Raw genomic sequence first — 23,422 nt, 5'->3', positions numbered from 1 at the left:
TTTATTCGAGTCCAGGACTGAGGAAACTCTCCGAGAACCGTGCTGATCATTTCTTCCTTGTCCTCTGCGGGTTCAAGGTCACTTTGATCCTCTTCTGCACTACGGAGTTGCTCGGGGCACCTTTTTAGGTGGTCTCTGGAGACGGTACTAGTGGTTTCTCCTCCATCCCTGGTGATCACGCACACCTTCGAGTTGTCGTGATCAGACTGCAGTACGGTGTAGGGCTCCCTTTCCCACTGGTCGTCCAACTTGTGAAGCCTTCTCTTTCGCTTCAGGACCTGCTCACCAGGTTCTAGGGGACCAGCAGGGGCGTGTTGGTTGAAGAGTCTTTCTTGCCTTTCTCTCACCTGGGCCAAGCTCTTCTCCACACTCTCCTGTACCTTCTTGTACTGCAGTCGCCTTTCCGTATCCCAGTCCGCATCCGGGGAGGTGTCCTCAGGTGTCAGGACTCCCATCTCCAGGTCTACGGGCAGCTTACCTGGTCTAGATCGCATCAGGTAAGCCAGGGTGCAGTTTGTAGCATTCACCGGGATATGGTTGTATAAGTCTATTAGATCCGGCAGTTTTTCTGGCCACAGGCTGCGTTCCTCCAGGGGCAACGTCTTCAGGAGATCAATGACTATATTGTTCATTTTCTCACACATCCCGTTGGTTTGTGGGTGGTAAGGCGTTGTCCGAATCTTCTTACAGCCATAGAGGTAGCAGAACTCTTGGAAGATTTCGGCCTCGAACGCTGGACCCTGGTCTGTCAGGACTTGTTCCGAATACCCGTGTGGACGGCAGAAGTATTGCTGGAAGGCTCTGGCCGCCGTTTGGGCTGTCAAGTCTTTTACTGGGACCACCACTAGAAAACGGGAATAATGGTCCACGATTGTCAGGGCGTAGATGTATCCTGACCGGCTTGGAGCCAATTTGACGTGGGCCAGAGCTAACACGCTCAAGAGGCTGCTGGGTGACGATGGGCTTCAATGGTGCCTTCTGGCTGGTGCGGTCTTTTCTCCTTAAGTTACAAGGGCCACAGTCCCTGCACCACTTCTCTACAGCCCCTCTCATGCCGACCCAAAAGAACCGTCCTCTTAGCAGGAACTCCAGTTTCTTCCAACCGAAGTGCCCCGCTCTGTCATGGTAAGCCCCCAGGACCATAGCTGCATTCCGCCTTGGGACCACGGACTTGCCAGGTCAGCTCGTGTGTCCGGTGGTTGACAAGTCGTCTGCACAGCTTGCCTTCATAGAGGAACAGCTTGCTCTTCTCTTTCCATAGCTGCTTGGCTTCCTCTGGAGCATCCGGACCTAAGCGGGCGTCTTCCTGGGTCAGCAGATCTTTCACCAGGCGGATTGCAGGGTCACTATCTTGGGTCTCGGCCCAGCTGTGGTGAGGTAGGGGATTGATCATAACGGTTGTTAAATCCTCCTCCTTCACACGGTGGGAGTATTGAGCGGCTCCATACCGGTGAAACGCGGGGAGTTCTACCTCCTCCTGCTCTTCCGGGTCTTCGTCACCTTCAGGTAAGTGAGGCATTCTCGATAGGGCGTCAGCGTTGGCATTGGTTTTGCCTGCCTGGTACTTGATCACGAAGTCATAATTGGAGAGACGGGCCATCCACCGCTGTTCCAGGGCACCAAGTTTTGCACTGTCTAGGTGTGTTAACGGGTTGTTGTCCGTGTACACAGTGAACTTTGCGGAGGCCAGGTAATGCTTGAAGCGTTCCGTTATGGCCCACACCACCGACAAGAATTCTAGCTTGAAGAAGCTGTAATTCTCCGGGTTCCTCTCGGTGGGCCTCAGCTTCTGGCTGGCGTAAGCGATCACCCTTTCTCTGCCCTGTTGGTTTTGTGACAGTACGGCTCCCAGTCCCACATTACTGGCGTCTGTGTGGAGAATAAAAGGCTGGCCATAATCAGGGTAGGCCAGGATCTCATCCCCCGTGAGGGCCATCTTCAACTGGCGGAAGGACTCCTCTTCCGGTTGATCCCACTTGAAGGGTGGCTTTTGACTTCTGGACTTACTGTCCTATCAGGAGGTCCTGCATAGGAGCTGCCATCTTAGTGAACCCGGGGATGAACCTTCGGTAGTAGCCTACCAACCCGATGAATTGCCTTACTTCTTTGATGTTCGAGGGGCTTGGCCAGCTCTTGATTGCCGTGACCTTGTCAGGGTCGAGGGCCACTCCTTCCGCGCTTACCACGTGCCCTAGGTACTGGACCTTCGGTTTCAACAGGTGACACTTGGATGGTTTCACCTTCAGGCCATAGCCTGCCAGGGCTTCGAACACCTCGGACAGGTGCTTTAGATGGTCCTCGTAGGTCTTCGAATAGACGATCACGTCGTCCAGGTAAAGGAGGACCGTCTCGAAGTTTCGGTGCCCTAGACAGCATTCCATCAGCCGCTGGAAGGTCCCGGGTGCGTTGCAGAGCCCGAAGGGCATACAGTTGAACTCACTCAGTCCCATCGGGGTGGTGAAGGCGGTCTTCTCCTTGTCAGCCTCTGCCACAGGAACCTGCCAGTACCCACTAGTAAGGTCCAAAGTAGAAAAGAAGTTAGCTGATTTTAGTGCGGCTAAAGACTCCTCTATTCTAGGCAGCGGATATGCTTCTTTGTGGGTGATACGGTTGATTTGTCTATAGTCCACGCACATTCTCATGGTGCCGTCTTTCTTTTTTACCAGAACCAGGGGGGCTGCCCAGGGGCTACAGCTATCTCTAATGACCCCAGCTTCTTTCATTTCCCGCAGCATACCCTTGGCTTTCTGATAATGTGCAGGGGGGACAGGCCTGTGTCTCTCTTTTATTGGTGGGTGGCTCCCCGTGGGGATATGGTGTTCTATCCCTTTTACTCTGCCGAAGTCTAGCGGGAGCTTACTAAAAATTCTCTCGTACTCCTGGACCACCCGGTAGACTCCTTGTTTTTGGTGCAGGGGAGCGGAGTCAGCACCCACATGGAGTTTCTGGCACCAGTCCTCCTTTTGTTTCTGGGAGCCATTACCCTCCGCCTGTGGAGATGGAGGCAAGGGTTCCACGGCCCTGATAGCTTTGTGTTCGACAACAAACAGTTTGGCAAGTGTAGCGTACCTTGGTAAGTGTACCTCTCTCTCCCCAATGTTGAGAATGCGAACGGGCACCCTCCCATGACGGACATCAACCACCCCCCGGGCTGTCAAAATGGTGGGCCTGCTGTCCGAGTACACGGGTTCTACCATGGCTTGGTAGTCTCTACCTCTCAACCCGATTGCACTCCGACACCAGATCATCATTTCCCTTTTGGGAGGCATGGAAATGGGGAATGGGTCACTCAGTCTGACAATACCGATCTCACCACCAGACAGTTCTACCTGCTGCCGTCTCATCAGGGCTTTTATCTCCTTGTTGAGGACTCTCTGTTGGCTGGAACTAGCATTCACCGCCACCTGTTGTAGAATTACAATTACCTCTGAAAGACAATTTTCAATCACGTTAGTACCCACAGTTATTTTAGGGTGACTTTCACGACGGTCAATGTCCACAATAATCACTCCCTGTGCCGGCAATTCAACTTTACCAATCTTAATGGTCATCTCTTTGAACCCCATCTGCGGCACGGGCAAGCCATTACTGGCGATGATGCTCAAGTAACTGTCTGGATACCGCGTTATATCAGCATCAGTCCAATACTGCTTAAAAAGTACATAAGGGATAGTGGTTACTTGCGAACCGGTATCCAGCAAGGCGCTCATGGGGATACCGTCCAGCACCACGGGTAAAACCGGACGCCCCCCAACGTACTTATTACGCCAATTGTAAGGGCCTGGTGATTTTATGCCTGGGGGTTGGCCCTCTGCCCCAGGTTGGACCTGTTTAAATTACAGTACCTGGAAATGTGTCCGGGCTGGTTGCATCGACGGCAAATGGGCTGTCCATCCTCTGCGTAGCGGTCTGTGGGCCTCCCTCGGAACGACGGTATCCTCCTCTGTCGACGCCACGGGACATCCTCCGGACTTGAAGCCAGCTCAATGGGTCTTGTTGGGTCCACTTGTAACGCCTGGATGGTCCTGGTCAACGCCGCGACGCTCCTGGTCAGCTCCTGGACTTGGTGGTGCAGATCTTTCGACGGGGCTTGGTTCAGGGCCTGTGCATCAGCCCCCACGGAGTCCATAGAGGAGGGCGCCGCCTCCTGGTGGTAGGTGAGAGCAGGGCGCCGGAGGTTTATAGCGCCACTTGTTGCGGGTTCACGGAGCACCCTTATGGCCCTGTCCTTGAATTGGGCAAAGGTCAGACCAGGGTTCTGAAAGGACATGAGGCGCAGCTGGCTCCTGTGGGCGCTAGACAGCAGGCCTTCTATAAACTGTTCCATTAGTAGCTTATCCGTATCTTGCACGCTGCCAGGGTCAGTTTGTTGGATGGCCCTCAAGGCTTCCTGCAAATTTAGGGCATAGTCTCTGATGCTGTCCTGTGTCCGCTGCTTACATCCATAGAACCTCATTTTAATTTCAGCGGAGGTACGTGTGTCAAAGGTACCCGCAGCCGGGCCAGAATACCCTTCACAGTTCTTTTCTCCTCAGCGTGCCATGACTTTACCTCCCACTGGGCTGCGCCAGTTAACTGCCCTGTCAGTATGCTAATCTTCTGTTCCTCTGTCAGGGGGTAAACTTGGAATAAACTGTACAGCCTTTCCTTAAAGTCAGTTAGGGCATGGGGCTCCCCTGAATACTTAGGCAGGCAGGCCGCTCCAGGGATGTATGGCAGGGAAACTGGCATCACCACTGCTGCAGCTGCGCTGGTGGTAGTGGGCGCCTACGTGTCTGACAACTTCCTCCCCCCTAGTTAAGCGTGGCCTACCTTCCGACGATCGTCTTCTGTAGGCCGCGGCTCCGCTGGTGCAGCTCCGGACGAGGACCTTGCGTCGCGTCCTGGTGACGTCAGCGTTGCTCTCTCTCCCTTCCAGGACCTTGCGCAGCGTCGGTGCGTGGGGCAGAGCTTCGGGTCTCGCGCGGATTAGACATCCACGCCCCTCTTCTTCCCACGCGGCGTCCTGAAGATGGCGTCCGTTGGCGGGAAAACGGCTGAAGATGGCGGGAACCGACGGAAGATGGCGGGAGACAGCTCCGGATGGCGGGAAACCTCTTTTCAGGTGCGTGTATAGTCTTTTTCAGGCACGCAATAACCGTTTGTGGCGGGTTGGTTACAATCCTGCAGACTACGCCAAAGCTGACTCGCCCCCTGGGCCGTGGGGCACTCAGAGCCGGGCAATCGGGAAATGATGGGGGTAGTAGTGGCAACCCTGTCCCGTGGCTCAGGGTGGTCAGACCAGTGGTAGTCCCTTTATAAGATTTAAGTGATGTCCGACTACGCCACCCGTGGATTGCGATCAGGGTTAACCGCCGCTGCAGTGCAGACCGCTGGGGCTGATAGTGTGTGCAGCTGAGACTGTATAACTCCCCACGGGAGGAGTATAACCCCAGGGCAGTGCAGTGGATGGTGGGAGTGATAGTGTAGGGCGTCCCAGCGCCGTTAGTGCTGGAGGAGCAAGGAGCACACAGACAACAGGTTGCAGTCCAGGGTCTTTACTAGAACAGGTGAACTGACCCACAAACAGGCCCAGCTAGGAGGGGGGCCTGGACGTCTGAGAGCAAACGGGAAATTGGCCCTGGTCAGGGTGAGGGTGTAGGCCTACCGTGCTCTCTGCGCTCCTTCTGGCTATTTCCTCCTTATAGGGTAACAGCCCACGTTCCCGTGCTCACCGTGTCTTCTCGCCCATATGGCCTGCAACTTGGGTCCCTTTCTATTCCCGGCCTGGTACGGCTTTGCTGGTCCCTTCTGGTGTGGCGGAACCTCCGGGCTTCTTAGGCCAAGGAACATACAGTCCCCTGCGGACTGGTTATCTGCTGTAGGACGTGGAATCCTCACAGCCTCAGACGCCAAAGTCTGGTAAATTGGGTTCTTTGTCTGCCAGGACAGGCGCACTTCACCTCTTGTCCCTGGCTTGTGGCTCTCCTACTGCCACACGTCCTCTTAGGGTGCAATACAACTGTCCCTCACTGCTTTGGGACACCTCTCAATCCAGAGACAGGTCGTCCAGTTCTTCTTAACCCTGCCCCCAGTTCCAGCTTTTATAGGGGCAGCCTGCTCCCCCTACTGGCCTGAGACAGGAGGTATTGCATGCTAATGTTCCCCTGACCAGAGAACCTCCCCCTTGCTCTCAGACACAGCTTTATTATATTTGTGGCATCCAGGCCAGGGTGACACACACTCCTAATGCCTCCCCAGCCTATTGCTGTGAGTCACTAGATACTTAAACCCCCTCCACCCAGTAGGGGGTGCCTGAGCAACACTTTCATTCAGTGTGTTCTGTGCAACTGAGTTGCCAGTTCCTGTCCTGTATCTTGTCTGTTTCCGCCCCTGGGGGCTGTATACCCAGGCCTGTTACCTGCATCTGTGACTTCTAGTCTGTCTCCGCCACCCTGGGGGCTGAGTTCCCAGGCCCGTTCCTGTATCTTATTCCTGGTTCAGTTCCTGTCTGAACTGTGTCCTAGCCCGTTACCTGTTTCTCTCTATGTCCGAACTTTCCCTTTTCCTGCAGTGTCTGAACCTGCACCTAACTCCAACTCGTTGTCTCTGAACTTCTGTTTGTGAGTTTTGTGTACACTCGCTATTTCATTGTAAGTACCTTGTGTGTATCTGGTTCTGCTTGTTCACCGCACCTGCGGTTTTTCTCTGCCCTGCTTGTCTACCGCATCTGCGGGTTTTGCTCTGCTTTGCTTGTCTACCGCACCTGCGGGTTTTGCTCTGCTCTGCTTGTCTACCGCACCTGCGGGTTTTGCTCTGCTCTGCTTGTCTACCGCACCTGCGGGTTTTGCTCTGCTCTGCTTGTCTACCGCACCTGCGGGTTTTGCTCTGCTTGTCTACCGCACCTGCGGGTTTTGCTCTGCTCTGCTTGTCTACCGCATCTGTGGGTTTTGCTCTGCTTGTCTACCGCACCTGCGGCTCCATTCCTGTGTCCCAGTCTGTACTGGTCCCTATCCTGCCTGCGTTTCTACCTGCCAGTACCCGCCTGTCTGCATGCCAGCCGTGCCTGCCAGTGCCCACCTGCCTGCATGCCAGCCGTGCCTGCCAGTGCCCACCTGCCTGCATGCCAGCCGTGCCTGCCAGTGCCCACCTGTCTGCATACCAGCCGTGCCTGCCAGTGCCCACCTGTCTGCATACCAGCCGTGCCTGCCAATACCCACCTGTCTTCATACCAGCCATGCCTGCCAGTACCCACCTGTCTGTATGCCAGCCTAACCTGCCTGTTCCTGCATTCCCCGGTGTGGGTCAACAGCTGTGACCGGGGTCTGACCTGGAGTAGCATTTGGTCCCTCTGCTCGGTTCCTCCCTGGTTCACGGAGTCGACTGAGCCGCTGTGTGACCTTGGTCAGACCGAGTTGATACTTAGTTACGCCCCTCTAGGCACTCCTCGGTTCATGGTCCAGTGGGATCACTAATCATGCTCACGCCAGTCAGTCCGGGCGTGTGCGTAACAGTTTGCTCAGGCCATGGTCCCCATTGAGCCCCACGGCCCTTCGCTCTCGGAGACATTTGAATTCTTGTCTGGCAAATACATGCACCAAGGAAAAATTTTTTCTCAAGCTGAGGTCCAGGCGATTTACGCACCAGCCCAAATGGAGCTATCAGCACTCGTTCCTGCGGATCCACCACGGTACTATGGGGATCCAAAACAAAGCCATGCGTTTGTGGAGCAATGTATGCTGCATTTCAAATTCTATACTCACTATTTTCCCACTGATCGTGTTAAAGTAGCATTCATGATGTCCTACTTAGCAGGTGATGCCTTGAATTGGATCACTCCCCTATGGAAAGCATGGGATCCTATCGTCTCTGACCTGCAGGCCTTCCTGGTGGCCTTTCTAATGGTCTTCGATGACCCTAACCCTGAGGCTTCTGCTAAAGCTTCCCTTCCCAATATCCTGGAAAAGTCCCGATGGGTGATGCATGTAGGTAGCCCACCAGCTCTCCAGCCTGGAGACTGCTGCCCACACAGAATTCACACAGGATGACAATGCTCCACAGAATACTTCTCTTCCCAACCTCAAGAGGCAGTCCAGACGTGCAAGGCGTAGAGGTAAACCGTCACGCCAGGTTCTGTCCTCCCAAAGACCTCCTGTTCCCCAGCCTGTTGAGGCAGCTACCCGCACAGAATCCATGAAGGATGACCATGTTCGTCAGGCAAAGCAGAGGCCCGAACTCAGTCACAAAATCGGATTGCGGTCCCGCTGCGGTTGTTTGGAACACCCTGGCAGTCTCTGTCCAGCGAAGGTTGGAGAATCCCAAGACATTAGGCCTGTAGGAGAGGCTGCCCTTGGCGTTAGTGTTTCATCTCCACAGATGACCGTGACTGTCTCCATGGCAAGTGAAGGCCTCAGATTAACCGAAAGTTTTGGGCATAAAGCCTTGAAGAGTCAGTGTCTGATTCCCGTCCGACAACTACAGAATCCGGTTTGGGTATTGTCAGCGGAAGGACGAGCCCTACTCAGAAACAGTCAAAATATGTCTGTACAAATTAAGCTCCAGATTGGAGCATTACACATGAAGAAGTTCACATTCCAGGTGCTGTCTGGTTTACCCACAGGTCGTCCAGAGCCGAGAGATCTAGTGCCCGCTCAGGTCTGGAGATCCTGCATGATGTTTCCTGGGGGACTGCTGAGGTACAAGGGGTGTCCAGTCCCCATATCTTCAGGACAGTCAGCAGTGTCTTCTTCTTCTTCTTCACCAGATCTGCTAGTCGCTGACTCGCTGTGCGCTGAAGTCTCCGAAGGAAGGGAAGCGGAGGCATTGTCCCCACACAGTCTCGACGATTGTACCAATGATCTGGCTTTAGGCACCGCCCTGCCTCGCAGACGAGTCATCTCAGAAACCAGACTGAAGTTGGTCCCTAAGAAAGGATCCTCCATCTCTAACAAATCTGGCAATAAGTTCATCAAGGCGGTGGCTACCTCCAAGTCTCTGCACCCCTCCAACCAGGCGGAGGACCTCCAGTTGCCTCCTGGATCCTCCGGGGTGCTATCTGATAACAAATGGAGAGACTTTTCTGCACCCTGTACCTGGTACTTCGCCCATTTCATCCAGTAAGTTTGGCAAAGTGTACGTCAAGGCGGTGGTTACCCCCGAGTCTTTGCACCCCTCCAACCCGGTGGAGGATCTCCAGTTGTCCCGTGAATCTTTTGGGGTGCTATCCGATATTAACAAATGGAGAGAGACTTTCCTGTGTCTTGTTCCTGGTACTTCACTCACTTCATCTGTTGCTGAGGATGGCTCGATGGGAGGAAGCATCCTAGTCACCAAGATGGTGAGACCAGTTTCGTTCCCTCTAGTGGACAGAAGAGGTAATCTTCTTGAAGAGAAGGATCGGCCTCCAAATTCTCTGCAGAAAATCCTTCCAGACTTGAAGAAGAGGGGGCGTAAAGGGGGGGTACTGTAACATCCCTGGCGGCATGCTGGCATGGCTTACCACCTCCCACCATGCAAGACCGCCATCTTACCTATCCATCCAGGCTGCACACTTTGCTCCAGTACCTGCTGTGTCTCTTGTCTGATTCCTTAGGGCGGCGGCGTGGCTACTGCCTGATTCTTATAGTTACTGTGTGCGCACTCCTAATGCCTCCCCAGCCTATTGCTGTGAGTCACTGTATACTTAAACCCCCTCCACCCAGTAGGGGGTGCCTGAGCAACACTTTCATTCAGTGTGTTCTGTCCAACTGAGTTGTCGGGTCCTGTCCTGTATCTTGTCTGTTTCCGCCCCTGGGGGCTGTATACCCAGGCCTGTTACCTGTATCTGTGACTTCTAGTCTGTCTCCGCCACCCTGGGGGCTGAGTTCCCATGCTCGTTCCTGTAACTTATTCCTGGTTCAGTTCCTGTCTGAACTGTGTCCTAGCCAGTTACCTGTTTCTCTCTATGTCCGAACTTTCCCTTTTCCTGCAGTGTCTGGACCTGCACCTAACTCCAACTCGTCTCTGAACTTCTATTTTTGAGAGTTTTGTGTACACTCGCTACTTCATTGTAAGTACCTTGTGTGTATCTGGTTCTGCTTGTTCACCGCACCTGCGGTTTTGCTCTGCCCTGGTTGTTCACCGCATCTGCGGTTTCGCTCTGCTCTGCTTGTTCACCGCACCTGCGGTTTTGCTCTGCTCTGCTTGTTCACCGTACCTGCGGTTTTTCTCTGCTCTGCTTGTCCACCGCACCTGCGGTTTCGCTGCGCTCTGCTTGTCCACCGCACCGGCGGTTTTGCTCTGCTTGTTCACCGCACCGGCGGTTTCGCTCTGCTCAGCTTGTTCACCGCACCTGTGGTTTCGCTCTGCTCAGCTTGTTCACCGCACCTGCGGGTTTTGCTCTGCTCTGCTTGTTTACCGCACCTGCGAGTTTTGCTCTGCTCTGCTGTCTACCACACCTGCGGGTTTTGCTCTGCTCTGCTTGTCTACCGCACCTGCGGGTTTTGCTCTACTCTGCTTGTCTACCTCACATGCGGGTTTCTCTCTGCTCTGCTTGTGTACCGCACCTGTGGGTTTTGCTCTGCTCTGCTTGTCTACTGCACCTGGGGTTTTGCTCTGCTCTGCTTGTTTACCGCACCTGCGGATTTTGCTCTACTCTGCTTGTCTACCGCACCTGCGGGTTTTGCTCTGCTCTGCTTGTCTACCGCACCTGCGGGTTTTGCTCTGCTCTGCTTGTCTACCGCACCTGCGGCTCCGTTCCTGTGTCCGAGTCTGTACTGGTCCCTAACCTGCCTGTGTTTTTACCTGCCAGTACCCGCCTGTCTGCATGCCAGCCGTGCCTGCCAGTGCGCACCTGTCTGCATGCCAGCCGTGCCTGCCAGTGCCCACCTGTCTGCATACCAGTTGTGCCTGCCAATACCCACCTGTCTTCATACCAGCCGTGCCTGCCAGTACCCACCTGTCTGTATGCCAGCCTAACCTGCCTGTTCCTGCATTCCCCGGTGTGGGTCAACAGCTGTGACCGGGGTCTGACCTGGAGTAGCACCTGGTCCCTCTGCTCAGTTCCTCCCTGGTTCACGGAGTCGACTGAGCCGCCGTGTGACCTTGGTCGGACCGAGTTGATACTTAGTTATGCCCCTCCAGGCACTCCTCGGTTCATGGTCCAGTGGGATCACTAATCATGCTCACGCCAGTCAGTCCGGGCGTGTGCGTAACAACTGCTCCCTATGTACAAGAATATAACTACTATAATACTGCCCCCTATGTACAATAATATAACTACTATAATACTGCTCCTATGTACAAGAATATAACTACTATAATACTGCTCCTACGTACAAGAATATAACTACTATAATACTGCTCCTATGTACAAGAATATAACTACTATAATACTGTCCCCTATGTACAAGAATATAACTACTATAATACTGCTCCTATGTACAAGAATATAACTACTATAATAATGCCCCTATGTACAGGAATATAACTACTATAATACTGCTCCTATGTACAAGAATATAACTACTATAATACTGTCCCCTATGTACAAGAATATAACTACTATAATACTGCCCCTATGTACAAGAATATAACTACTATAATACTGCTCCTATGTACAAGAATATAACTACTATAATACTGCTCTGTGTGGACAAGGATATGTAATATGTGATTCACTGTCTCATTCTAGATTTCAGTGTCTTCAGCCAGGAGCAGCAGACGGTAGATGACTCCTCAGCAGAAATGGAGGATTCTGTCTTACTGATGTCAGACTCAGGAAATGTGACACTAAGCGGCTTCCAGCTCTGGAGACAACAAGTTCTGGCGGCTGCACGGATCCGATACCTGAAGCTGAGACATGACACGAAAACTTTCAGATCTATGTGAGCTGTAATAACACATTGATGAGTCCTGTACAGAGTGTCACAGTATAACTGCAATAGTTCATCACATATGGAGCTTGTAGAACTTATGGTCAGGGATCTAGGAGAAAATTTTACATTTTGCCTTTATTGTAACGCATTCTGTCACATTTATTCTTATTTTTAACCCCTTCCCACAGCAGCAAATTTTCATTTTAGTGCTTTAGTTTTTTACTACTCTTCTTTCAAGAGACATCACTTTTTTATGTTTCCGGCTTTTTTTTTTTTTTTTTTTTTTTTGTGAGACAAGTGTTAGCTAAGAATGACACCACTTATTTTACCATATAATGTACTCAAAAATTAAGAAAAAAATTCCAAGTGCAGATAATTGCGGGAAAAAAATGCATTTCGGCTATCTTTTTGTTTTGTTTTTACAGCGTTCATGATGTGGTAATAATTACCTTGTAAGATGATTCTCCAGGTCAGCACGATTGCTGCGATACCAAACAAAGTTTTGTGTTTGTTTTTTTTTTTCACTTTAGTGGTCAAAAAATACTGAAATTGAAACAAAAAAAATGTTGTATTTTGTCGCTATTTTCATATAATTTTTTTTAATTTTTCTGTCAAATGAGAGATTGTTTTTTTGCCAGGCGAGCCAATGCTTTATTTAGTCCTTTTTAAGGTACGTTCAATGTTTTTGATCATTTTTTGTTGCATTTTTTGTGTGGAAGTGCTGCTACCGAAAAATGGTAATTCTGGATATTTTATTTATTTTGCTTTATGGTCTTTGGTTAAATTATGTTATATTTTGTAATTTTATATGTTAATCTTTTTATTATTTTTTTAAATCTCCATTTTTAATGAGGGAAAAAAGAGGGACTCAAATTTTAATTTTTAAAATATTTTTGAAAACTTTTTTTTAGTGCCACTTTACTTTGGTTTTCTACTCCTCTTAGGGGACATGAACCAGTAATCGCTTATTCTATATACTATAGTACAATTATATATATACAGAGAAAAGCACGGACTCCTATGAAGAACAACCTGTGGCTGGAGTATGAATATGGCAGCCAGCAGGCCCCCCAGCTGCCATAGTAATCCTTCAGTACCTTGCAATCAAATAGCGGTGGGTCGATGGGTGCGCGGGATAGCGCAGCGCCTCCCCTTGTCCACATACCTTAAACGCTGCTATCAGAGATTAACACAGCCAATCTAGTAGTTAACAGCAGTGATCCAAACTTAGCTACGGTTAAAGGAAGATGCTGGCTATGGTGCGGGCACAGCTCCTGAGCCTACTTTATACGCCCGCATTTAATATGTGCGCTACATGTACGGCGGATATCGGGAATGGGTTTAAAAAAGGTTACCTGACTTACTGACTCCCAACGTGGTTCCCCGTCCTCTAATGTCAATGATAGTTCATCAGTGGATTCTAGCCTGGCATAGATGTCACTACTATTACTCCATTTTTTCATTTGATTGTTGTAGGGCTGCCACCAGCAGAATAGTGAGTGCAGCTCTGGAGTATAATACAGGCTATAACTCAGGATCAGTACAGGATAAGTAATGTAATGTATGTACACAGTGACTGCACCAGCAGAATAGTGAGTGCAGCTCTGGAGTATAATACAGGATGTAACTCAGGATCAGTACAGGATAAGTAATGTAATGTATGTACACAGTGACTGCACCAGCAGAATAGTGAGTGCAGCTCTGGAGTATAATACAGGATGTAACTCAGGATCAGTACAGGATAAGTAATGTAATGTATGTACACAGTGACTGCACCAGCAGAATAGTGAGTGCAGCTCTGGGGTGTAATACAGGCTATAACTCAGGATCAGTACAGGATAAGTAATGTAATGTATGCATACAGTGACTCCACCAGCAGGATAGTGAGTGCAGCTCTGGGGTATAATACAGGATGTAACTCAGGATCAGTACAGGATAAGTAATGTAATGTATGCATACAGTGACTCCACCAGCAGGATAGTGAGTGCAGCTCTGGGGTATAATACAGGATGTAACTCAGGATCAGTACAGGATAAGTAATGTAATGTATGTACACAGTGACTCCACCAGCAGAATAGTGAGTGCAGCTCTGGAGTATAATACAGGCTATAACTCAGGATCAGTACAGGATAAGTAATGTAATGTATGCATACAGTGACTCCACCAGCAGGATAGTGAGTGCAGCTCTGGGGTATAATACAGGATGTAACTCAGGATCAGTACAGGATAAGTAATGTAATGTATGCATACAGTGACTCCACCAGCAGGATAGTGAGTGCAGCTCTGGGGTATAATACAGGATGTAACTCAGGATCAGTACAGGATAAGTAATGTAATGTATGTACACAGTGACTCCACCAGCAGAATAGTGAGTGCAGCTCTGGAGTATAATACAGGATGTAACTCAGGATCAGTACAGGATAAGTAATGTAATGTATGCATACAGTGACTCCACCAGCAGAATAGTGAGTGCAGCTCTGCAGTATAATACAGGAGGTAACTCAGGATCAGTACAGGATAAGTAATGTAATGTATGTACACAGTGACTCCACCAGCAGAATAGTGAGTGCAGCTCTGGAGTATAATACAAGATGTAACTCAGGATCAGTACAGGATAAGTAATGTAATGTATGCATACAGTGACTCCACCAGCAGAATAGTGAGTGCAGCTCTGCAGTATAATACAGGAGGTAACTCAGGATCAGTACAGGATAAGTAATGTAATGTATGTACACAGTGACTCCACCAGCAGAATAGTGAGTGCAGCTCTGGAGTATAATACAGGATGTAACTCAGGATCAGTACAGGATAAGTAATGTAATGTATGTACACAGTGACTGCACCAGCAGAATAGTGAGTGCAGCTATGCAGTATAATACAGGAGGTAACTCAGGATCAGTACAGGATAAGTAATGTAATGTATGTACACAGTGACTCCACCAGCAGAATAGTGAGTGCAGCTCTGGAGTATAATACAGAATGTAACTCAGGATCAGTACAGGATAAGTAATGTAATGTATGCATACAGTGACTCCACCAGCAGAATAGTGAGTGCAGCTCTGCAGTATAATACAGGAGGTAACTCAGGATCAGTACAGGATAAGTAATGTAATGTATGTACACAGTGACTCCACCAGCAGAATAGTGAGTGCAGCTCTGGAGTATAATACAGAATGTAACTCAGGATCAGTACAGGATAAGGAATGTAATGTATGTACACAGTGACTCCACCAGCTGAATAGTGAGTGCAGCTCTGGAGTATAATACAGGATGTAACTCAGGATCAGTACAGGATAAGTAATGTAATGTATGTACACAGTGACTGCACCAGCAGAATAGTGAGTGCAGCTCTGGAGTATAATACAGAATGTAACTCAGGATCAGTACAGGATAAGTAATGTAATGTATGCATACAGTGACTCCACCAGCAGAATAGTGAGTGCAGCTCTGCAGTATAATACAGGAGGTAACTCAGGATCAGTACAGGATAAGTAATGTAATGTATGTACACAGTGACTCCACCAGCAGAATAGTGAGTGCAGCTCTGGAGTATAATACAGAATGTAACTCAGGATCAGTACAGGATAAGGAATGTAATGTATGTACACAGTGACTCCACCAGCTGAATAGTGAGTGCAGCTCTGGAGTATAATACAGGATGTAACTCAGGATAAATACAGGATTTGTAATGTTATCTATGTAATGGGAACACAGCTATACAGTATATATAATATATGTTATTTTTTTATTTTATTTTCCAGATTACTGATCTTGGTCTTGTTTATTCTACCACTGATTTCGATGAGAATATTTGTTGCCATTGTTCCTATGATATATTCATTGGAACTTTCCCCAAATCTGTACTTCTCGAGACCAGGAGATCGACACCACGGATACTACACCAGCCTCTTGATTCACAATAACACAGGTATCTGGTTTTTATTAAAAAAAAAATTCCAAGCTGATCTGCACCATGTCCCACGCTGGGGTTGTTATCAGCTCGTCTATACTCCTGATCTAATTCAGAGATATTTTGCGTCTGGTGTTGCTGAATTTCCATGTTGGAGACAGTGGAAGCCTAAAGGGCAGGTGAATAGGATTTTTTATAACTTACTAAAATGATATTTTAATTTGATTATACAGGATTTTTTCTTTCCTGTCACCCTACCAGGCTCTCCTATTGAAGACTTTGTTATGGGCGTACAAACACAAGACATTGTGGTTGATGTGGTGGATGGCGAATACGACCCAAACACTGAAACATACCGAGGAGCTATTGAGGTTTCTCTTGGAGAAAAGGTCATTCATCATTCTGGCGTTGCCCATGGGTGATTTCTTTTCAGTATGGTTATAAAAAGATCACTGCATACATTGAATTTAATGGCAGATGTACATATTTGTAGACAATAAGTGCCCCCCAGTGGTAGCTTTTTCTGGTCCACATTTTGCGATGTGGCCTGTGAGTTTCTTAAATTTACGTAGCATTCCTTTTTTTTTATTATTGCAGGGCTATAGCTTTCAAATAATTGGAAACACAAAAGCGATTAACATCTTACCCGTCCTTGTGAACATCATCAGCAATGCTTTTCTCAAGATATCGAAGTCTGGAAACCTCATCCATGTGTGGAACAATCCCATATTAAATGTATGTCACTGATGTAAAAAGTGAAGTAGAAGTGATATTATCTGTCTCTGGGAATTGGCTGGATAATAGCCATGATATCTCCAATAAGATTTGTGATGGCAGATAACATTGGTTGTCAATTAACTTCTTTAGCAGGGAGGGGTGTTGGCCTTTAAAAGCTACGTTCTCCTTTTGCCATCTATTTTTTTCTTTGCCCCAACCTAAAATGAAAAATAAAGCAACTTAGCGGACAGTGTATGCATCTCCATGGTAACAGACTACAAACAAACCATGTGTAGTCTGCTCATGCTGTCTTCCATATGTCCTTTACTGCTGTTTTTCTATAATTAAATATAATCTGAAAACCTAAGGCAGCAAGACACCACTTATAACTGCAGGGTCTGACTACATATGTTTTTATTTGTAGTCTGTTACCATGGAGACATTTTTTTTGTTTTTTTTTAATGTACATGTGTTGCCACAAGAAAAAAGGCATTGAAAGCGGATATAGTTACTTACTATTCTTTATCTTCTAATTCTTTTTAGGCTATAATAAAAGATTTCCATATGTTACACGTTATAATGATTATAACCTACGCCCTGATCACAGCCAGTCTCTCACCTCACTTTGCGATGAGCAGCATTAGTGACAACAAGGTATGTAAGGTGGCCAATGCCAGGCACCTACCGGCAGAATCTTTATTTAAAGTGTATTTGTTTTTTACATTTTTATTTCATAAATCAATAGTACACATGAAAATGTCTTTTTAATATATCTTATAAGAGAAATCCGCTTATTTACTCCTGGACTGATCTTTCACTTTCAATTCACAGATAAAATCTGTTTTCAGTGAAGGCATATTTTCCCATTACTGAGATTGTAGATGACAGTTAGTGCTCATAAGATTCTATGAAGGGGAGGAGCTATAGGCAGATACAGACATTCTGCTGCAAGTTCCATACTTCCAACTTTATGAGCACCAACTGTCATTTCCTATTTCAGTAATGATAAAATCTCTTTTCACTGAAGACACATTTTACTTGTAAATTGAGAATGAGCGATAAGTCCAGGAGGAGAAGCATATTTATCTTATTAAATTGATTTATGAAAACAAAATGAAAATGATGGTTACTCCTTAAATCCAGTGAAATCCATGGGCCTAACCAAGTGATTTTTACTTTCTGAGATTAAAGCTCGGTGTCAGCTGCGGTTGTCAGGCCTCTTCTCTTCAGCGTACTGGCTCGGACAAGGATTAGTGGACATCACCTTCTACTGCCTCCTGCTCTACCTGTTGACGGCATTATTTTTTGCTTTCGACCACTACTTTCGCATGTCGTTTGGGAAGGTCGTGCTTCTGGTGAGTTATCAGAAAAAGGTTTGTCACTAAATGTATCATTTCATTTCTACATTTTTTGCCATCTGGCATTCAGCAACATAATCCAGAGCTCCATTAACATTTCGCTAGTTTCTGGCTTAAATTGTAAAAAAAAACAATCATGCCGCGAGCAGCCACACCTCCTACATAAAAATACTGTCACAGAATCAGGAGGAACAAAGATTAAGTATAGCATAAGAACAATTTTATTTATACAAAGTTAAAAAGCATAAGGTGCATTATAGGTTAACATGAAATTCAAAGGACAAAAAGTGCAGTGTGCTAGAGACAATGGCACTCCCACCCTACCAAAAAGCCACCGAAAGTCCAAATTGGCAGCATAATATATCACTCAAGGGGCCTCGCGCCTCTTGAGAAAGCCTGCTAGATTGGCGGCGAAACGCACGTCGAGGTGCTTGCCTGCCAAACTCTTCCAGCTGTGGCTCTCCACTCTGGCTCCCACCTCACCCCTTGGTAAGCGTTCATTACTCATGTTTTTTCATATGGAGGGGTTGATCCAATGTTAGGCACCATGTACTTATTTATTCCCTCCTGGATTCTTATATGAATGATATATTATGCTGCCAATTTGGACTTTCGGTGGCATTTTGGTAGGGTGGGAGTGCCATTGTCTCTAGCACACTGCACTTTTTGTCCTTTGAATTTCATGTTAACATATAATGCACCGTATGCTTTTTAACTTTGTATAAATAAAATTGTTCTTATGCCATACCTACTCTTTGTTCCTCCTGATTCTGTATCAGTTTTTTGAGTAGACTTGTGTGTTGTTGGCATGGGATTTTGACCGTTAACTATACAAATATATACAAGACTAAACTAAGCACCACACACAGTCACAACCCCGGCACTGACCTGAGAAATGGTCCTGCGTCTCATGCCTCAGTCCATGTCCAACGTCCATAGGCCTGATCAGGCAGTGCCAGTTTTTCACCCAAATAATCAGTGTCCCACAAGATGAACCCACCTCCCCCCTTTTCCCACCACCCAACCTACCACCTACAGTGGTGGCCAAAAGTATTGGCACCCCTGCAATTCGGTCAGATAATACTCAGTTTCTTCCTGAAAATGATTGCAATCACAAATTCTTTGGTCTTATTCTCTTCATTTAATTTGCTTGCAAGGAAAAAACACAAAAGAGAATGAAGAAAAAATCAAATCATGGATCATTTCACACAAAACTCCAAAAATGGGTCAGACAAAAGTATTGGCACCCTCAGCCTAATACTTGGTTGCACAACCTTTAGCCAAAATAACTGCGAACAACCGCTTCCGGTAACTATCAATGAGTTTCTTACAATGCTCTGCTGGAATTGTAGACCATTCTTCTTTGGCAAACTGCTCCAGGTCCCTGATATTTGAAGGGTGCCTTCTCCAAACTGCCATTTTGAGATCTCTACACAGGTGTTCTATGGGATTCAGGTCTGGACTCATTGCTGGCCACCTTAGAAGTCTCCAGTGCTTTCTCTCAAACCATTTTATAGTGCTTTTGGAAGTGTGTTTTGGGTCATTGTCCTGCTGGAAGACCCATGACCTCTGAGGGAGACCCAGCTTTCTCACACTGGGCCCTACATTATGCTGCAAAATTTGTTGGTAGTCTTCAGACTTCATAATGCCATGCACACGGTCAAGCAGTCCAGTGCCAGAGGCAGCAAAGCAACCCCAAAACATCAGGGAACCTCCGCCATGTTTGACTGTAGGAACCTTGTTCTTTTCTTTGAATGCCTCTTTTTTCCTGTACACTCTATGTTGATGCTTTTTCCCAAAAAGCTCTACTTTTGTCTCATCTGACCAGAGAACATTCTTCCAAAAAGTTTTAGGCTTTCTCAGGTAAGTTTTGGAAAACTCCAGCCTGGCTTTTTTATGTCTTGGGGTAAGAAGTGGGGTCTTCCTGGGTATCCTACCATACAGTCCCTTTACATTCAGACGCCGACGGATAGTACGGGTTGACACTGTTGTTCCCTCGGACTGCAGGGCAGCTTGAACTTGTTTGGATGTTAGTCGAGGTTCTTTATCCACCATCCGCACAATCTTGCGTTGAAATCTCTCATCAATTTTTCTTTTCCGTCCACATCTAGGGAGGTTAGCCACAATGCCATGGGCTTTAAACTTCTTGATGACACTGCGCACGGAAGACACAGGAACATTCAGGTCTTTGGAGATGGACTTGTAGCCTTGAGATTGCTCATGCTTCCTCACAATTTGGTTTCTCAAGTCCTCAGACAGTTCTTTGGTCTTCTTTCTTTTCTCCATGCTCAATGTGGTACACACAAGGACACAGGACAGAGGTTGAGTCAACTTTAATCCATGTTAACTGGCTGCAAGTGTGATTTAGTTATTGCCAACACCTGTTAGGTGCCACAGGTAAGTTACAGGTGCTGTTAATTACATGAATTCGAGAAGCATCACATGATTTTTCAAACAGTGCCAATACTTTTGTCCACCCCCTTTTTTAGGTTTGGTGTGGAATTATATCCAATTTGGCTTTAGGACAATTCTTTTTGTGTTTTTTCATTGAAGACAAATTAAATGAAGATAATAATACCAAAGAATTTGTGATTGTAATCATTTTCAGGAAGAAACTGAGTATTATCTGACAGATTTGCAGGGGTGCCAATACTTTTGGCCACCACTGTACACCCAAATCCATATCCTTATATACAATATATACAGAAACAAACAATACAATAACAAACAATACAATAACCAGAACTAACAAAGCCCAAGTTCTGCAGGCCTACATCACTGTCTACTGATCAAAACAAAACAAAAATCTATGGTGTCAGCAGCAGCCCACCACCAGGAGAGGAGATGACCAGACTAGGGCACACTAAAAGAAAAGCCCCCCAGAGGAGAGCAGCCCTTCGTGTACCCAGTCTCTCATACTCCAGAGAACGACCTTCACCAGGTCACCGAGTATGGTCCTAAACACATCGTCCACTGGGAGGATTTTCCGTTGCATCGATACTAAGCACCGTGCGTTCCACGTGTGATACCTAACCACTGTGCTACCTAGAAATAAGGTGCAGCGGTCCCGACCACCCATATCTCCGAATACTCCATAGGCCCATTCCGCATAAGAGACACCGGCCAGCCGGGGCCAGCCAATGGAGGCACCCACCCTGTTGTACACCTCTGTGTTAAAGGGACAACGAAGCAGGAAGTGGTCCATGCTTTCCAGCATGGTACCACAATGCTCCCGAGGACAGTTCCTGTCCTCAGAGCTCCTGCACTTCAGATTGTCCCTCACATACAGTTTTCCATGGAAGCAGCGCCAAGTCCCAGAACTTCGAGGGGATCCTGATAGAATTCAAAAGATGCAGACCCACCCCAAGATCCTGACTTGGGCAATCCCTGAGTGCCAGAGGCCTCCGAAAAAGGGTCAACAGAACCCTTTTGTCAAGGAGCTTCCTCGGCAGAGTCCTGACCTCCCACATTCCCAGACCCCACCGGCGAATTACCTTCAGAAGCCGGGTAGCGTAAGCCGGGAGACGTCCATGCGGTGTGCGTAGATCCTTCACTTGCCCTCCTGTCTCCCATTCCTGGAAGAAAGGCTGAAAACATCCCCTACAGGAGAATACCCACGGAGGAGCCCTCTCTTTCCAGAGGTTTGCAATATTGATGTTAATGAAGGTATTTACAAGGAATACTCAGGGTTGACCATACCAAACCCTCCTAGTCTCCTCGTACGGTAAGTAACCTCCCTCTTGACCAGGTTCAGTCTATTCCCCCATAAAAGCTGGAAGAACAAACTGTAGACCCGAGTCCAGAGAGGCTCCGGCAAGATGCGCACACTGCCCAGATAGATCAGCCAAGGGAGCAGGTAAGTTTTGATCAGATTTATCCTTTCCCTTAGGGTCAAAGACCAACCCTTCCATTGGTTCACCTTCTGAGTGGCAATCTCTAGCCTGCTGACCAATTTTGTTTGGGGTAATCCCCCTAGGTAAATTCGATGCCAAGAACTTTTGCAGAGACTTTGGGTCCTGGAAGGGTGTCCGGGAGATCAAAACCAGGATCTCCTCCTCCCAGCCAGAGACTCTCACACTTATCCCGGCTGATCTTAGACCCGGATGCCTCCGAGTAGCGATTTACCTCTGACACCAGCCATTCTGCCTCCCCATCAGAGGAAACAAAAATGGTGACGTCAATCGCAAACACGTACAGCAGCAGGCTCAAGGGACAACTCTGGCGAACACCACATCCAACCTCAAAGGAGCTGCCAATCCAACCGTTCACAAGCGGGAAACTCTCTGCCCCAGCGTACAAGGTCTTAAGCCAATCAACAAACCCCCCCCGGCAGGCCATACCTCAGAAGGACAGACCAGAGGTACCCATGATTAACCCGATCAAACGCTTTTGCCTGGTCCAATGACAGCATGTACCCCTTTCAGTGGCCAGCCCTACCCTGCTCCACCGCCTCTCGGACACAGAGTACAGCACTAATTATACTGCGGCCCGGAACAAAGCAATGCTGGGCTCCCGAAAGGAGTCGGGGCAGCACAAATTTTACCAGCCGATTAAACAGCACATTTGCAAAAACCTTCCTGTCTGCATTGAGAAGCGCTAGGGGATGCCAATTCTCAATGCAAGATGGGTCCTTACCCTTTAACAAGATGATCAGGGCAGACTTCCTCATTGACTTTGGTAGAGTGCCCGAGGAAAGACACTCATTGAATACCTCAGTCAAGAGGGGAACCAAGGCGTCCTTAAAGGTTTTATAGAATTCAGATGTTAAGCCATCTGGACCGGGAGATTTCTTTAGGGCAAGCCCTTCAATCGCCAACTTAACTTCCTCTTCCCTGATCATCTCTGTCAAAACGCCAAGAGATGGGTCTACCCCTAGTTTGGGGACGGCTTCAGCCAGAAAAAGCCGACATCTCATCCCAATCCAGATCCCTCTTCCCCAAGAGGTGCGAGTAGAAGGATCTGACGACCTCAAGGATCCCTGATGTGGATCTTTTCAGGGACCCCGCAGTGTCAACCAGTCCTGTAACAACTGTACTATTCACAGATATCTTGCAGTTTCTGTAAGGGTCAGGCGAGCGGTACTTCCCATAACCCCTCTCAAAAACCAAAGATGCGTGTCTATCATACTGGCACCTCATTAGCAAAGATTTTACTCTGGAGATCTCCTCACGGCTACCTCCAGTTGAGACAAGATGCTCGAGTTTCCTCCTCAGGCCATGATACAGGCGATACCTGTCCAGGCTCCTGAGGCTCGAGAGCTGGTGGAAGAATCTTGCCACCCTTTTCTTGTACATCTCCCACCACTCTGAGTTACTACTACAAAGATCCAGTAAGGGTACCTGGCTCTGAAGAAAATCTTCAAAGGACTGTCTTATCTCCGCTTCTTCCAAGAGAGACGAATTGAGCCTCCAAAAACCTCTTCCCATCCAGGGGGTCTCTGTAACATTCAGGGAAAACAAAATCAAACAGTGATCGGAGAACTCCACCTCAACAACAGATACTGCTGAAGAGACGGCTTCCTCCTTTAAATAAAACCTGTTTATCCTGGACCTACAGTTACCTCTATGATAGGTGAACCCCTGGTGGCCTGGGGTGTGCCGGAT

At 47.9% G+C, this 23,422-nt stretch overlaps 1 protein-coding gene across 1 annotated transcript in view; it reads left to right on the top strand.

Annotated features, from left to right (window-relative positions):
* LOC141272152 (ABC-type organic anion transporter ABCA8B-like) overlaps nt 1-23,422 on the top strand; it is a 116,585-nt gene that overhangs the window by 52,542 nt on the left and 40,621 nt on the right. Inside the window, exons 19-24 of the mRNA XM_073682524.1 lie at nt 11,651-11,843; nt 15,596-15,762; nt 16,006-16,133; nt 16,342-16,479; nt 17,005-17,115; nt 17,646-17,816. Of these exons, the coding sequence (XP_073538625.1) occupies nt 11,651-11,843; nt 15,596-15,762; nt 16,006-16,133; nt 16,342-16,479; nt 17,005-17,115; nt 17,646-17,816 (908 nt within the window). The remainder of the gene's footprint in view (nt 1-11,650; nt 11,844-15,595; nt 15,763-16,005; nt 16,134-16,341; nt 16,480-17,004; nt 17,116-17,645; nt 17,817-23,422) is intronic.

This window comes from Phyllobates terribilis, unplaced genomic scaffold (genome assembly GCF_046119375.1).
Source record: "Phyllobates terribilis strain yellow unplaced genomic scaffold, ASM4611937v1 Scaffold_5__5_contigs__length_657084704, whole genome shotgun sequence".
Lineage (NCBI taxonomy): Eukaryota > Metazoa > Chordata > Amphibia > Anura > Dendrobatidae > Phyllobates > Phyllobates terribilis.
Note: the sequence above shows the minus strand (reverse complement) of the source record. Positions and strands in the feature narration are given on the sequence as shown.